Here is a 17,209-nt window from a genome sequence, read left to right as displayed (position 1 = left end):
TGCATTTTGACGTCCTCTTCACTCACACAGCTAAGCTGTGCCTTTTCTTTCTCGTTTCCAGTGATTCCAGTTTCTTCATCAGCCCTAAATGTCTGGCAAACATCATCAAATGGGGCCCCAAAGAGTTTACCCAGAACCCCTTTCTCACCCTCTCTCTCAGCCTCGTGCACATAATTAGTGTAATCCTGACCTCCATGAGGTGGAACCAGACCAGCATGCCCTGCACCTCATCTGTATATAAATGTTTGGAAGTTCCTAGGATTTGTGACAAGAATACATAGTTCTAGTCATGGATGGGGGGCTAATTAGAACATGGATCCTTTTTTGGCAGGTATCTGGAGAACACACATACACACATGCTTAGCTGTATGGTCAACATAGTTTGAGACACTGTCGACTCTGCTGGGGCCCAGCCCAGTGAACCGTGTGAAAAATCATGAGCCTTTTTGGGCTGTGAACTAATATCATACATGGTTTGTACTATATATAAGTAGGTGCCAAAGTGCTGCTTAAAAGTGTGGTTGTGGAGTGCCTCTGTTAAAGCTTGCAGCATTTCGAAAAAAGGTAAAATGTATCAATTCTGGGTGAATTAAGTATATGGGTACTACATGCAAACTTACTAGAGTATGTTTTAATTTTAAGGTCAGTGTTCTCAAAATGTTCTTCACTTCCATGTGCTGGGGAGTGGGGGAGGATCTGTTGGCAAGGAGTGGGGAAAAGGCTGCAGGGTGGAAAAATTGGAGGTAGGCAGAGGGCAAGGGGCTTCCTGACTTCCCCAGATCTATTTTCCCTGCTGTAGCAGTGGGAGGGGAACAAATTCAAGATAGACCTACAATAATTAAATTCTATACCTAGACAACTACAACAACTTTATACATTTTTCCATAAATAGAACCTAATTATTGGGGAGTTGTCTTACTATCAGGGGTGTCTTCTATTTGGGTAAATATGATAACTATTTGTATGTGCACTAATATGCTAGATTATATATAAAGCAGACCAGTGGCTGCCATGGTTCTCCTGCCTTACCCGTGGCAGTTCAAGGTGTTATGTCTTGTTTTGTGACAGTCTCTTCCCCTCTCCCCCTGCTCCTTTCCTGGTAATTAGTACAGAATGCAAGTGTGGGGCTTATTCAGAGTAAATTACTTAACTAGTTGCAGCTGCAAGCACAAATAATCCATATTTAATGGTGTTGAAAAGCTTTTTATTAGCTGACACTGCTTCATGGATGGCATGTAAGATCTCTGCAACAGTTTCTTTTGATTATAAGAATATAATATATACAATATAAGAATGTGATTGTGAGATACAAACACCAGTATATTTTGAAGCTAACATGTAATTTTGTAGTTAACATCGATATTGTCTTAAATTTTATATTTGCTGTACCAGTGTTACCCAAGTGAAAACACTGCAATATATCTTTTATATAAATTTTATCTGTAATTGTAAGATGTTTGAATTTAGATTTTTTCCCCTTTATGTTGACTTCTTAAATGTATTGTATTGTCCTCTTTTTAGGGCAAAATATCATAAATTAAAATATGGCACAGAACTGAACCAAGGTGACTTGAAAATGCCAACTTTTGAATCAGGTAATTCTTGGAAATTGTTTCTTTCAGTTTAATTCTGTTTTGGCTGCTTGCAGACATAAAAACAAACAAACAAAAACAAGCTGTATGGGAAGCAGCAGCGCATTACTTTGACTTGACCCCACAGTGTCTGTATAAATCATGCGCTTCAGCAGGGCTTTGATTCAATCAGCTATTTGATAAAAGCACTAAAAAAGCCCTAAGTAAAGCACTTGATCTATACAGATGTTGAGTGAGCCGGGTCCAACTAACATGCTGCCTTTTTTTTTGGGCATGTGCTGGGATTGGCATGGGAGCACACAAAGTTTTAGATAAAGTGCTGTTTTTGGGTGGGAGTTGCTTTTTTTTTTTTAATGTCTGCAAGCAGCCTTTCTGCTTACTCTAAGATTTGATTCTTAGGCAACTCTTAGTCATTATAACATGTTTATGATTGATAGGAGGAAAATTAAATTTTGAAAATAGTTTTTATTTTTATTTTATTTTCATTTGTTCTAGCAAGGTGCATAACCCTAGTATTTGGCAGTTGGCGTATTTGATCTTTAAATAGAAAAAACTTCAGTTGTTTGCTTCCTTCAGAAAGAAGGTTTTCAGAAATAGGCTTTGATAGTTTCATAGATTTCATAGACATTTGGGCTGGAAGGGATCCTGGAGGATCATCAAGTCCTGCCCCCTGCCCCAGGGGCAGGAAGTCAGCAGTGATCATTGGATCCCAGCAAGATAAGCATCCAAATGTGTCTTGAAGGCATTCAAAGTGGGTACTTGAACTGCCTCCGGTGGCAGTCTATTCCAAAATTTGGGGACTCAGACAGTGAAGAAGTTCTTTCTTATGTCCAGCCTGAATCAGTTGCAGCAGGGTTGTGACTGTTTGATCTTGTCATCCCTTGGGGCGCTCTGATGAACAGACATTCCCCCAGATCCTGATGAGCACCCCGATAAATTTATAGGTGGCCACCAGATCACCCCTGAGCCTGCGCTCTTCCAGGCTGTAGAGCCCCATGGCTCTCAGCCTCTCATCATAAGGTCTGTTTTCCTGACCTCTGGTCATACACGTAGCTCTCCTCTGCACCCTTTCAAGCTTCTTCACATCCTTTTTGAATTGCAGAGCCCAAAACCGGACGCAGTACTCCAGCTGCGGCTTCACCAGTACAATGGGAGAATGACGTCCCTGGATTTACTTGAGAAGCATCTATGGATGCAAGCCAGCATTTTGCTTGTTTTACTAGCCACAGCATCATACTGAAGGCTCATGTTCATCTTGTGGTCAACCGTGACCCCCAAGTCCCTTTAATCTGTAGTGCTAACCAGCATAGCACTGTCGAGCCTATAAGTATGCTGCAGGTTTTTCCACCCAAGGTGGAGAAGCTTGCATTTTTCAGTGTTGAACACCATCAGGTTCTCATCGGCCCATTTTCTGAGCCTGTCAAGATCCGCCTGGATGACCCTCCTGTCCTCAGGTGGATGTTTTACCCCAGAGCTTGGTGTCTTTGGCAAACTTGGCCAGTCTGCTTCTGACACCAATGTCCACGTCATTAATAAAGATGTTAAATAGTTTAGGCCCTAGGACAGAGCCTTGAGGGACCCCACTGGTCACAGCTCACCAAGACGATTGGCTCCCATCGACCACCACCCTCTGGGTCCTACCGTGGAGCCAATTCCCCATCCAGCAGATCGTGGTGAGGTCGAGGTCGCAGTTAGCCAGTTTTGCCAAGAGATGATCATGGGATACCTGGGTGAAGTCAGTTCTGCAAGTTTTAGTCTTTACCAAGTTTTGGTCTGTCTTCTGAGATCTTTTTGTTGAAGGATTATATTCATTCATTGTAACATTTCACTGGTTTAGAGAGAAACTAAAAAGAACTGAAATAAAAATATAGGAATTTCTACATTGTGATATTTGCTATTGTCATTTCTTATTTTAATAATGTAAAATAGGATATTTCCTTTTTTTCTTTGAAAGGTGCATTGTAGTTTTTTTTTTTTAACTCAGATTTCTACCAACTAATTTTGTTATAGTAAACTGATATTAAACATGCTACTTGAAAAGAGAATTAGAATGAATCATTCTCATAAGTGATCTGCCTACAGCTATTTAGGTAATTCTGAAAGAAATAGGAAAGTTACGAGTAGACGAATACATGTATGTAACACATTATAAATAATACTGTGCAAATAATGCCAGTTCATCAGCTTAGTTTTAAAAAATTTATGATGCAGGCTAAGGTTTGAGTGTGTGCATGTGGGTTAAAGCCTTTATGATGCAGGCTAACCTTAGCCTGCACACACTCGCACCTACCCCCCCCACATCCTCTCTTCTACATACAAGTCTACCCCATCAACCCTCCCACATACAGTAGACAAGAGTAAGACTTTATTTTGAAATGTTATGCAATTACTTCTATATATACTACTTAAACATAGATCACGACAAAAATATTTGTGAAATAAAATTAGTATGTTATAGATGCTTTGATTTTTAAGATATGATTTGTTTTTATAATTTGTTAAAATGTATATCTTCTGAAAGATTTTGTGTGCAGCCATTGACAGCTCACAATCTCATTAACACATTAACCTCCCGCTGAAATAATTGCCCACCTCTGCTTTAACCAGTAAATAGTGTTTTAGTATAGTCCTTACTATGTGTAGCAATGTGTTGTTTTTAATAATGTTATAATCAAAGTCAGCACTTTAATTGACTAATTTCGATCTTATAATTGTGACTGTGCAGGGTGGATTTGATTTAAATCAAATGGATTTAGGTATGATTTAAATGACTGATAAGGAAGCCTCGATTTGATCAGTTTTATACAAAAAGTGTGTTCTTGTTGTTTGACACAACCTTCATCAAAATATTCCCAAACAGGGTCTCTTACAGCCTTGCAAGCCTGCTGCCATGACAGGTTTTCCCTTTTACCATACCATTCACTCACTAGATCTCAAATCAGTGGAGAGGCTATACTAAGAAATGTGTCCCTCAAGGCTTCTGGAACATTCTGCTCAAAATGTTTATCATCTGTATCTACTGCCCCCTTCCTTACATTTATCTGCGGACTCCTCCTCCCTGCCCAGATCTACTCTACCTCTAACAATCCTCTGTTCATTTAATTTCTTGAAATTTTGCACTTTTAGAGAGTGGTAAGGCCGTGACTCTGTACACAGACTTGCAGAGAGACGGTAGGACTGATGGGTAGATAATTAGGTGTGTTAATCTCTCATCTCCGTATACCACAGTTAACAAGGATGTTATCTGTGGAGGCACAAGCTGGAGAAGTGAAACTGTGTATCACAGAGATACGTAATGAGATCTAGACTGAGCACCGAGTACCATTGGATAGAGTGGTTTCTTTAATATTTACTAATCTATAGAGGAGCCTTTAGGAACCCCATAAGATTGGACCCCTAATATAGTCCATGGTCTGTTGTGACCTATTTATATAAAACTTCTTTAAAAATTTACAGAATATATTGTCTCAGATAGTATATAATTAGAAATTATAGTCCCCATTCCATAATGATATCTTTGAGCTCTAACATAACTTAAATTTAAACTATCTTTATATTAAAAAAAAGCCACACATACACCCCTTAACCAGAAAAGTACTGGTTTTATTTTGTTAAATAAAATCTGATTTAAATTAACAAAAATCTAACTCTTTAGAAAATCCACAGCCACAGGGTAGATAAAAATGAAAGATTTTTTTTTTTTTTTTTTTAATTAAAGGACCCTAATTGGGTGCAGCATTGGGTCTGGCAAATAGATAACTAAGCTGATAAAATCTGGTGCGTCTGTGTTGTCTCAGAAGGTTAAAAGATAGTTTTAGTTTTCCTGTACTGTACAAGGAGGAAGAAAATTATTAAGTGACATTGGTTTATATCTTTTCAGAAGAAACCAAAGAGACAGAGGTTCCTACAGTACCTCAAAATAGTCAACTGACCTGGAAGCAAGGCAGACAGTTATTAAGACAGTAAGTAATATAATTGAGTATCTGTTTGTCTACTCAAGTTTTTCCTCTAAAGCATTAAAACACCTCACTTTGCTGTGTGAATTTGCATTGTCAGAATGGTCAAATATTAGTTGGCTATGCATGATTTGCTAGTCTCAGCTTTTTTAAAGCAGTGGGCATAAAGCTGTGGCTCTCTTACTGTTGACCCTCTTGTAAACGATATCAGGAGCAATCCATGAGCAAGTGGATTGTGATACAGAAATTCTTTTAATACATGACATGGGAAGAAAATTGATTTTACTGTTTTGTCTTTTAAAAATAGAAGCCTGGGTACATACATTTCTATTGTCTCATTAATTTTGTCCTTTCTTTCCCCCAACCTGCTTAGGTATCTTCAGGAAGTTGGTTACACGGACACAATATTGGATGTACGGTCCCAGAGGGTAAGATCTTTACTTGGGCTCTCCAGTTCAGAACCAAATGGTTCAGTGGAGACAAAGAACTTAGAACAGATCCTTAATGGAGGTGAATCTCCTTCATCTAAGCAAAAGGGACAGGAAATCAAAAGGTAGGTGAATAGATGCGACTTTTTTTTTTTTTAATGTTTGATTATTGGATAATGTTGACCTATTTTTATTAGTAATGTGTTATTTCAGACAGACAGCTATGGTATTTTGGTATGGAGAAATTGATTAGGCTTTTATAAGCTTCATATATTACCTATTTATAGTTCTTTCTATGTATTGGTCAGTTAATATTCATTTAGTACGGATGAGTTCATGAGAGTCCACAAGTTTAATTATTTTAGAAACAAATTATAAACGCAAGTTAAAATTATCAGTATATTTTTCATGTCTTTAAGCTTCAACTATGAATATTAATTGGACATTGTGTAAAAATTAGGCTTAACGCTTTAAGGTGGTATCAGTTTTGACACTACAATGGTACTATTCATTTATTAATCTACGTAGGGAATTATTGTATAGTGTCTTTCTCCAAGAGTAATCCCTTTCAGTTGGATTTTCTTTGCTGTTTATAAAACTTTTAAAAATGATTATATAAGGTTAGACAGCAAATGTGTGACTTTAATCACTTACATTTCTTTCTCTAATCTCATGAACATTTTTTTATAGGAACTCTGGTGATGTTCTTGAAACGTTTAACTTCTTAGAAAATGCAGATGATAGTGATGAAGAAGAGGAGAGTGACATGATAGAAGATATTGCAGAAGGAAAGGAAAAACATCGGATAAATAAAAAACACAAAGTAAAGATCTTTTGTTTTTGTTGACTTATGGTCATGTACCTCTGAAATTTACTAAGACTTGTGCTTTTAAAATACCCTGAAGAAACTTGTGTTTCTAATAGAAGTGAATACATTTGGCCTAACAGGTTAACTTTTCTTGTACTCGCCTGCAGCCTTTTGTGCACATGTAAGTAAACACATTTGGTTTACTTTATTCCAGAATTTGAAGTGCTTTTCAAACAAACTTAACTGGTGCCTGTATCGTTCTTTTGAGTAGTTGTAATCTGCTCATCAAACCGGCATCTTCTACATGCAGTTAAGACTTCTGGCTCAGATTTATTCTGCTCAAAGATGCAATTATCTTCTGTTTTGTTTGTGTACATCCCCCAAACTCTCCCCCAGAGCCTTTGTTTTACTCCATTAAAAATTTTAATATTAATAGTTTATTTGGTAATATCACAACGGTGCTCTCTGTTGTCATAGAGGAGAGCAAAATTTAATCTCTGCTAATTTTCATATTAATTCAGCCATTTTGGAGTAGTTCCAAAGACTTCTTTTTGCTTCTCAGTTGAATGGTTACTTGGCTGTTGTCACAATAGAAGGGGTAGTGTCAGATGTATACTGTAGAAGATCTTGACAGGGTAAAGAGCAAATGTGAATCAAATAAGAAATATAATAGTACAAGAAAAAAAAAAAGACTGAACATCGAAGGTGTGCTTGTTTCTTTGTTGCCAGTCAGATGGGGGTAAAAATCCCACTAGCAAAATGAAAATTATTTCCTATATTCTTGTGATCTTACTTCTTCTGCCCAAGCAGCCTTTTAGCCATTGCTCAGATATGTCCTACCTCCTGTACGGCTCCTGGTGGAACCTGAGGCATGCTAGGGGCAGGAGAGAATGCTCCTATGGCTGCCAAGTTGTGCCTGCTTGTCTCGCCAATCAGCTGATTGGTGGGAGGGAATACTCCTGGGTCTGGAATGCTTGTGGACCTCTATTGTCTGCCGGCCCACATCTACCTTCTGCTGCAGTCCTCTAGATTGAACCAGAGAGGTTCATCTTCTTTCACAGTGGGAACCCTCCTAGTGTTCCTGGAGGGTTCCTGTCTCAGGAGAATGTTTCCCTCGCTGCCAGTGAGCTGATTGATAGCACAGGGATTACAGTCCCATGGTAGCTATCAGGTAGCCTGTGCTTTGTCCCTGCCCCTGTCCTTCAGGCATTGCCATGTCCTGTCCCCCCCCCCATGAAGCATACAGGTGGTCAAACAAGATGGGGCGGAAGAAATCTGGTAACCGATACAACTTTTTAGATCTTTTAGATAATTTTTCTTCCACAAGAAAGTTTCGTAACATCTGTAAGCTCCCCTTTTTGTGCCAGGAAGAAGACTTTTCTTCCAGAACAAATGGAATGTCTGTAGTGACCTCAGTTTTCCTTTATGGTTTCCCATTCTCTGGTCAACTTTTTGGTAGACTAGACTGTATTGCCTGTCTCATTAACCCTTTTCCCCTATTTAGAAACTTCCTTGAATCTTGTAGTTTCTAGGTAAAAGTTAGTTGTGGTATTTTTAGTCTATGGTGGTATATAATAGAGAGCTGTACATTATTTTTGGTTACTGAATATCTCTGCAGCTTGGCTATATTTTGTTTTGCTTTCATTTTAAATAGCTGGGATGTCAAAAAGTCTTGACCCTGACTTACTGGAAACTTGACTCTTGCTTAAAGTGCTGTATTTTTGTACATGATAACCAACTGTCTGCTGTTTTTCAAAGATGAAGAGTTGGTTTAAATGTCTGCTGTTTTTCAGAGATGAAGAGTTGGTTTAAATGGATATGAAGATGATGGCTAATTCTCCAGTTTTAGTAATATTGGTGATACTTTTGTAAGATGATTTGAACAACCGATTGTCTTTTTTTTTTTGGCCAAGCTATATTTAACTTATAATTGCAACTGGAATAGGAGGACAGAACTTTTTTTTTTTTTTAACCATGGCAAAATATAGATTGTTTTTAAGGCTTTTTACAGAGTTCTTAGGAAAGCACGAAAAGTGGCTAGGTATACCGGTTGGTGACTTTTTCCAAGTAAGAAAAGAGGAAAATAAATAAAACTTCAGCAAACCAAAACAAATATCGGTCGTCTTTACTTGATAAAGATTGATGGAATATATTGCATATTTAAAGTACTTCTAAGAAATGTGTACCTCACTTTTTGCCTGTCTTATTGATGATGTTTTTCCTTGCTACTAAGTCCTAATTTAAATTCCCCATTTCTTACTCACTTGAGATTTTATAGCAGAAAATTTGCTGATTGTTTAATAGAAGGCATTTCCCTAAAACTCAGAGAATGCATATATTGTGTTGACTTCCTTTGCAGATTGGTAACGAAGGTCTAGCTGCTGACCTTACTGATGACCCTGATACTGAAGAAGCTCTGAAAGAGTTTGATTTTTTAGTGACAGCAGAAGATGGAGAGGGAGCTGGAGAAGCACGAAGTTCAGGGGATGGAACAGAATGGGGTAAGAAATTGACTGAATGATATTTAGCAACATACAAAGACTTTCATAACAGTACATATGAATTGCACTACATGTTAAGATGGAATGGATGTGAGAATGTTTGTGGTGATTTATGTGTTGGCAAAGTAAACGTTAAGTTAGATACATATGACTTTGAAACTCGTACCATGTGAGAATAGTTACAGTGCTAAAACTTCAAATCCAGCTTTACTTTGCTATTGAGGGCAGTTTCTGTATTAATTTTTTGGTTTTTCTAGTGTCTGCTTTTGAACACACCAGTTTCCTTTCTGGGATCAGCATTTTTTTCTTGACTAGAAAGTGCTGGAATCGTACATACCTGTCTGACCCAAGTCAGTTTTTAAATATATGCTTTGTGTTTATCATTGATCAGGATTTATATTTGTTTGTATTTCCCTTCTAAATATTTTTCTTGTAGGAGTTGGAAGAATTATGAAAAAACCCCAGTACATTATTTTTTCTCCACATATTAAGATGCTAACTAATTTCTTGGTAGAATCAGTAATAGATGGCTGCAGCTGTATTTAAAGTAGAAATTGAATTAAAATACTGATTACTGCCCTGTGAAATTCAGGAGCAGATGTACGTCTCTCTGGCATATGAAAATTGGATGATAGTCTTGAAAAAACAAAACACCGCCCCCCCGGACAACAAGAACAACACAAAGAAATGGCTGTAGAGGGAGAAAACTTTATTAACTGTAATTTTCACAACTGGAGATCCTGGTTCCACATGCAGTTGTATTGTAACAGATGTGTATGGCTTCTGTAGTTGAAGCAAAATTGACAGTGTTAAAAAAGGTGACTTAGAATTAGAATAATGATCCTGGAGGGCTTGAAGCGTTGTGGTGTAGTACAGAGGCTGTGTTTCAAAGTTTCCATGGTACTTTGACATCAGTGAGCAAAAACAATATAAAGCCCTCTGCAACAATGCAATGCCTGGCTAAAGCATCTGGTCTGAATGTGACTGTGGCAGGAATTGGAGAGTCTATCCCTTCATTAAGCAGTTTGTTCTAATGATTAATTATCCTCCCAGTTCAGAGTTTATCTTATTTTCCATTTGAAGTTTTGTTTCTTTTTTAAACTTCCGCTTCTAGCTAGAAGTTTAGATTATTTTTGGGTTGAACAGCTCTTGAGTATTATCTTCCTGTTTTGTTTTTCCACTTTCTGTTTTTGCCCACAACACTGTGAAAATTATACCTGTTAAATCTTCCCTTTCTTCCCAGAACATACCTGTTTCCTCTCAAACTGAATGTTTGCCTATTATTACGGTCTCACGCTTCTTTCTCCTTAATATGCATAATATTTTGAATAATTGTGTACACTCTCTCCTTTGATGCAATGTTAGGACCTAATTTCATTCAGCTGCATTGTCAATCAGTTTTATACTAATATAATTCTATTCACTTTGATGTTATTCCTTATATAAGCTGGAATAGTTGAAGATCCATTCAGTCTAGTATTAAATATTCCTTTTCTTCCCAAAAGTTATGATACTTACAATTTCAATTTAGTTTTTATTTTGCACAGATGTTAAAGAACACGATACTGTATAATGTTAGAATTGCAAGTAGTAATCCGAATGTCCTGCTTTACTGCCTGTTTATAATTGTGGGCTGATAAGGCAAATGAATACAAATCCAGTCATATCACATAACTAAACTTGAAATTACTTTTTTTCTTAAGATGTTTTAAGCTATCCATAGATAAATACATTTCCTCCATGTAAACACAGATCCTTTTTGTCCAAGAAAACACAGAACTTCTTGTCTTTTTTTTTCTTCTAAACACCCTACACCATCAATAGTCTTAAATTCCAATTACTACTTTTACAATTATTCTTTTTCTTTGCTTTCAAATTTTTAACTTGTTTTCTGTGTGCAAATCTGATAGCAGATTATTAATGAGCTGTATCAGCCAGTATCAGTCCGATTCCAATATGCTGCTGGGCAGCATGGAGAGTGGTGTCCAGTTGAGGCCCATGCAATGAGGGAGGGAGGGAGTAGGGCTGGAGCAGTGGCAGGCACTGCACAGCCAGGGCAGAGCACAGGACAGAGCCACAGCTTGTTTGGGGAGTGCTGGGGAAGGATCAGCTCCTATTGCTGCATGTATCCTGGGAGGGCATGGGAGGCAAGTGCCCCCAGATCTGTGTGCAGGGTGAGGGCGGGCTGTTGCTGCAGGCTGGGACAGGGGCTGTGCTGGGCTCTTGCCAGTAGGGTGCTGAACTGGGCTATCCTTGGGCCAGGCAGCAGTGTGCTGGGAAGGAGCTATGGGGGGGACTGCAGCCATCCCAGAATTCACTGTAGCCCCTGCTCCCAGCGCTGCCACCACCTGCCCCAAGCACAGTCCTAGCCCAACCCCCATGCTGGGAAGAGCATGGGGCTGCCTTAGCCCTAGCTCTCAGCAGCAGCCCACCCTTGCCCTGTGCTTAGATCGAGGGTCACCCCTCCCCCATGCTCTCCTGGGATGCGCGTAGCAGCAGGAGCTGCAGCCCTACCACCTCCCAGATGATCTGCTCACAACTGTCCCCCGCTCTGCTCCGCTTTGGCTGTGCAGTCCCAGTTCCACTCCCTCCCTCACCACTGGGGCCTCAGTCTGCACCCCTCACCCCATGCCCCTTCCCTCACAGCAGACTTACCAGCCAGATCCGGTTGCTCTCCGTGCTGCCAGGCTGAGCTCCTGATCACCTGCATACTGCACTGTAGCTGCACACATGCATGGGACATTTATCAGTGACATTATCAGCCACATCAGCCAAGAAAAGCCAGTTGCTGATACCTTCACAATATTCCTTATATTGACACCGTTCCAATATGGGACTGATGTATCGGTGCATTTTTACAAGTAAACCAAATTACTATTTGTCCTATCCTTGGTTATATAGAACTGTTCTCTTTACTGTTGTCGTTTACCTGTTCTAAGCCTATTATTCTCCTTTTCTCTCCTTGTGCTATGATCTCACTTTTTGAAGGCTACATAAATCTGCTTTTTTCAACCTTGCTTCATTAGGTCATGTTTTCCAAGTCATTTTTGGAGGAAAATCTGGAGGATATTTTTGCCTATTTTTCCTTAAGTGTGGTGCCCAAAACCTGAACTCAGTAATACAAGTAAGGCTACATCAGCATTGAGTACAGCAGGCTGGTTACCTTGTGTGTTTGATGTGTGAAACTATTAATACATCCCAGAATAAAACCTGTATTTTTCAGCATCAGTATCACATTGTTAATTTTTTCAGTATGTGATCTACTCTAGCCCCCAGATTTGTTTTCTGCAGTGTAACCGCCTAGCCAGTATTTCCTCATTTTGAATTTATGCATCTAATTTTAATGTAATACTTTGTCCTTGCCTTTATTGAATTATATCCTGTTAACTTTAGACCATTTTGCCAATTTATCACAATGTTTTCCATTCTAATCTGACATGCTTTTATCTCTTTTCAACTTCGTGTCACTTGTAAATTTTAGAAGTGGTGTGCTCTCTTTCTTCATCAAACTTATTAAGGAAGATACTAAATAATAGTGGATTCAGCACAGAGCTCTGTGGGACCCCACTCATATATTGTCCCCCTGGTCTGACAGTGAACACTGGTGACTTTATTTTGGCATTGTATTTTCTGTGTGGTTTTTGGACTAGCCTATGCCCCATCTTACAGTGATTATCTATAGACCATATTTCCTGATTTGTATACAAGACAGCTATATGGAAAATTATTTAATTCCTAACCAAAGTAAATCTCTTCTCCTCTATTATTTTCCTTTATCCACTGAGCCAGTAGGTCAGGGGCAGGCAATTATTTCAGGCAGAGGGCTGCTTACCAAGTTTTGGCAAGCTGTCAAGGGCCTCATGGGTAGCCCTGCCCCTTGACAGTTGCCCCACCCCCTGGTCACCATCTTGGGACCAGAAGTCCTGCCCCAAAACTCCTGATCTTTGCCATCAGAAGTCCCTCCCCTTGCCCTCAGAAATACTCCTTTCAGCAAGGGGGTTTGCCATCTGAGAACCAGAAATATATCTAATTATAGTCTAAAAATCATACATATACAACATTCATTAATTTGATTTAAAAATATTTTTTATCCTGATTTACATGCATTTATGTGATGTCCCTAGAGGTGATTGCACAATAGCTTAAAATGAAGTTCCATTCTTATATATTGTTGGGAGAGGGACATGGGGGTATAGGTATACGGGGGCCTGTGTGGGTGTTTTGGGGGGGGTTGTGGGTGTGGGGTGAGGGAGCATGTGGGTGTGTGCTGATATGTGGGGTGTGGGTGGGAATGAGGGTTGTTGGGAGTTGTGTGAGGGGGAGGGTGGCCAGGGGGTATGGGTGGGGGGGGTCTGCGTGCATGGCAGTGCAAGGGGGGGGGGTGCATGCGTACGGTGGAGTATGCATGTGGGACTCACCCTATGAACGCACACACATGCACTGCTCCTGGTCCTGGAGTACTGGTGCGGGCTCCTGTGGTCTGAGATGCAGCCAGCGAGTGGGCAGGGAAGCAGTGAAAACAGAGGCTTCCAGTTGTGGGGGGCCAGGGCCTGGCCAGTCTTGGTGCTGGTCCCTGCTTGCTTCCCCTGGTTCCAACTGCCCCTGGCTCCTGTTATCTTTGACAGGCAGCCAGGACCAGATAAATATTTATTTTCTAAATTTTGTAGGGGCCCCGTGGGCCAGATATGGCTCACGGGCAGTATTTTGGCTGCCCCTGCAGTAGGTTGTTTGGACGTTCTGGTTTGGAGAGTTCCATATTGGCCATTTCTTATCACCACATTATTCTTGTAAAGTCTTGTAAGTTGATTGTTTAGTTTGCTCTAGTATCTTTCTGCATATCGAATTAGTATGACCAAGAAAATAATTCCAAGAGTCTGTCCATCTGCCTCCCACCTCTGCTTTTTACAAGTAAGTATTATACTTGCCCATATAAAGTCCTCCAAGACTTCCCCACACTCCAGGAATTCTTGAAGATGATCCTTAGCATTTCAGAGTTTTCTTCAACCAGTTTTCTTCAACCAGTTCTTTAACCTGTTTTTTCTTTATTCTGACGTGCATTCTTACCCCTTAACATTTAAATGTGTTAAACATCTGATTACAATTTCTTTTTTGTGAAGATTGAAGCAAATACTAGTTATACTAGTCTTTTCTGTGCCATCAGTTTGTTTACCACCACTGTTAAATATTGGACCCATGCTTTCCTTTTGTTTCCCCTCACTTCTAATGTTATTCTAGAACTTTGTTACATTTGCTAATTATAAACTTATTTTTCTGCTTAAATGTTTTTTATTATCCCAATTACTTTATTCTACTTTCTTATTCTCATTCTTAATCATGTGTATGACCTTTTCTACGCAGGATTCTTTTTTTTCAGGGCACTGATGAGCTGATATAGCCGTTTGCCTCTTAGTGGGTACATCTACATGAGACATCTACTTTGGAGCTGACTAATTAGCTCTGCAGTAAAATGTCAGTATCTACACATGTGCCCCTGTTAGGGCATACTAAACTAATAAAATCCCTGATAGGATAATACTATCCAATGCAAGTACTATCCTATGGTGGCATTATTTTGTGCTCTGCGATGCATGTGTAGCTGCTGGCTGGAGCATGAGGGTACTACAGTGTGGGGCTGGTGGGCAGGCAGCCCTGTACTGTAAGCATCCTTGTGCCTCATCCAGCCCTTCCCCAGCATGTTGAGCCAGGTCGGAGCAGCCCTGGGCTCATAGGCTGACCCTCTGGGTTCCTTGCCAGCCAGGGCTGTGCCACTTTAGCTCAACAGGCTGCAGTCTCAGGCACACATGTAAATGCTACACCTGGGAGCAGTAACCACTGGTGTGAACTGTGATGCAGTGTATTCAGCTGCATTAATTACATATGTAGACATGCCCACTGTATTGTGTATTTGTCCTCCTCATCAGTATAATTGGCTGTGGTACTTGAGTATAGTTTTCTTCAGTGACTGTCAGCTCTTACATTCCTTTTTCCTTTAGACTGTCTTATTCTTCTGTATCAGTACCCCAAGTTTGTTGATGTCTGCTGCTTGGAGGTTGATTCATCCTTTTTTGCTGTTCTTGTTCCTCCTTTTTTCTTTAGAATATTGAATTCTCTTGTTTCACAATCATTTTCAACCAAATGAGCTTCCTTCTTACTACTTCAAAATAAATTGAAAACAAATGCTCAGAGTGTTTTCCTTTACCTTCTGCGGGAAGAAAAAGCTGCCCTTCACATTCCAGGAACGTGGGTCTTGTATCCATGGCTTTTTTTCCAGCAGTTCTGGGTAGTAAGTCTCTTTCCCTCCCTCTTTACTTTCCTTCTCTCCTCACCTGGCCTTTTTCCTCACTCCCTTAACAGGCCTTGTTCATTATATGCTTCTGCTTTGTGTTCAGAATAGCTTCATCCACTTCCTTTGGCATATATGGTCAGTGGTACACCGTCATTATGGTATTATTCCTTTTGTTTTTACTTTTTATCTTCAGTCAGGCACATTCAGTGCGTCTGCTTCGGGCTTCTTTCAAGCAAGTACATGTATTCTCAATATGTAGTGCAGCAGCTCATCACTTTTTTTCACTGCCTGTCTTTCCCTAAAAGTCTGTGTCCTTCGGTACCAGTTTTCCCTCTAAGGCTTTGTGATGCCAAATTTAGGTCATAGTTTTACTTATGTTACTTAAGACTTCAGAGTCTTTCCTATTTATTTTCCTGATCTCTGTTTTTGTGTATAGCTATTTTAGAGTTTTAATAGTGTCTTCTTCCTTTTGTCTATTGAGTGATCTTATTTCTCTCTCTCTCTCTCTCTCTCTTTCTTTCTCTCTCTCTCTCATTTACTTTTTGTTGCAAGCCTCTTTCAAACCTAATTTAAAGACTACCTTGCTAGGTTGGTGAGTCAGTGTCCTTTGGTCGTTCCCTTCTCTGTCCTGTTTGTAAGTTTCTTTTTGTCATGCAATATTTGTATTTAAATTAGTCTAGTAACCGTTTTTGCTTTCATAAAAGATCATGTAAAAACCTAAACTTCAAGCAAGAGTTGTTTAAACTTAGGCCTTCCATGTGGAGGAGTATTTTGAAGTGTGGTAAGTTTTGTTTGTTTGTTTTTGTTTTTTTCATCAAGATGATTCCCTTAGGATAGTTAGTACCTGCTTCCACCTTGTATTGCTCCTTTTGTGCCTTCATGTGACTCAGAAATGAGATGATAAATTTGTGCCCTCAGAGTCGCTTCGTGGAAATGCTGTTTATTATAAAAATTAGCAGAAAATGAGAAAATTGATTTTGTGACTATTTTAACCAAAACTTAAATATTTGAAGAGAACATGGCATTTTAAGTGGAGCACATTCCAAGTGACTTCACTGTTCTTTCAGCTACTTCTTCGCTGCTTTTTTTAAGCAAAAGTCCTTTAACAATTATGTTTACTTTGATGTATCTCTTCTTTTTTTCCCCCCAGTTAGAAATTTCCAGTCAAATCGGGAGTTGATAGCTGGGTAAAATGAAGAGGGATCTCTTTAATTATTTTAGTATTTACAAGTGTATCTTCACTCTTTTTCTCCCTCCCCCCCATTTGCTTGATTAAAAAAATGAAAGCAAGCTTTTAAAAATAAATTGCCATACTTAATCACGTTCCAGGCTCACCTTATTCCAAAAAATTAGCCTTCTAAAATTGAGGTATGTCTTAAGCAGGGAGGCTTATTTTTCAGCCCACAATAGAATCAACATTAAGGGTGCTTGTACATGTGAGGTGGGGTTTAGTTCCCCTAAAATGAAAAAGTGGGTTTTTAATTTGTGGGTTTTAAATTGTGACCCACTGTTTCAAGTTAGGGGCTTCTATCACTGTGATGGAACACATCAGCCCACCATCAGCTCTCCCCCTCCCCTGCCTACTGCAGGCAGGCTCTGCTGCCCCTGTGGAGGGAAGATTCAGACCCCCCTGCAGCT

The 17,209-nt window shown here is 39.5% G+C and overlaps 1 protein-coding gene across 3 annotated transcripts in view; it reads left to right on the top strand.

The window, feature by feature from the left end:
- The window catches only part of STRN3 (striatin 3), a 117,785-nt gene that overhangs the window by 45,485 nt on the left and 55,091 nt on the right, over positions 1 to 17,209 (top strand). For all 3 annotated transcript variants that reach the window (XM_090033548.1, XM_090033549.1, XM_090033550.1), the window contains exons 3-7: positions 1,522 to 1,595; positions 5,473 to 5,554; positions 5,922 to 6,101; positions 6,667 to 6,799; positions 9,144 to 9,285. In XM_090033548.1, coding sequence (XP_089889674.1) covers positions 1,522 to 1,595; positions 5,473 to 5,554; positions 5,922 to 6,101; positions 6,667 to 6,799; positions 9,144 to 9,285 — 611 coding nt within the window. The remainder of the gene's footprint in view (positions 1 to 1,521; positions 1,596 to 5,472; positions 5,555 to 5,921; positions 6,102 to 6,666; positions 6,800 to 9,143; positions 9,286 to 17,209) is intronic.

This window comes from Crocodylus siamensis, chromosome 2 (assembly GCF_052110815.1).
Source record: "Crocodylus siamensis isolate JL-2025a chromosome 2, ASM5211081v1, whole genome shotgun sequence".
NCBI classification, from domain to species: domain Eukaryota; kingdom Metazoa; phylum Chordata; order Crocodylia; family Crocodylidae; genus Crocodylus; species Crocodylus siamensis.
This window is presented reverse-complemented; position numbering and strand designations above follow the sequence as displayed.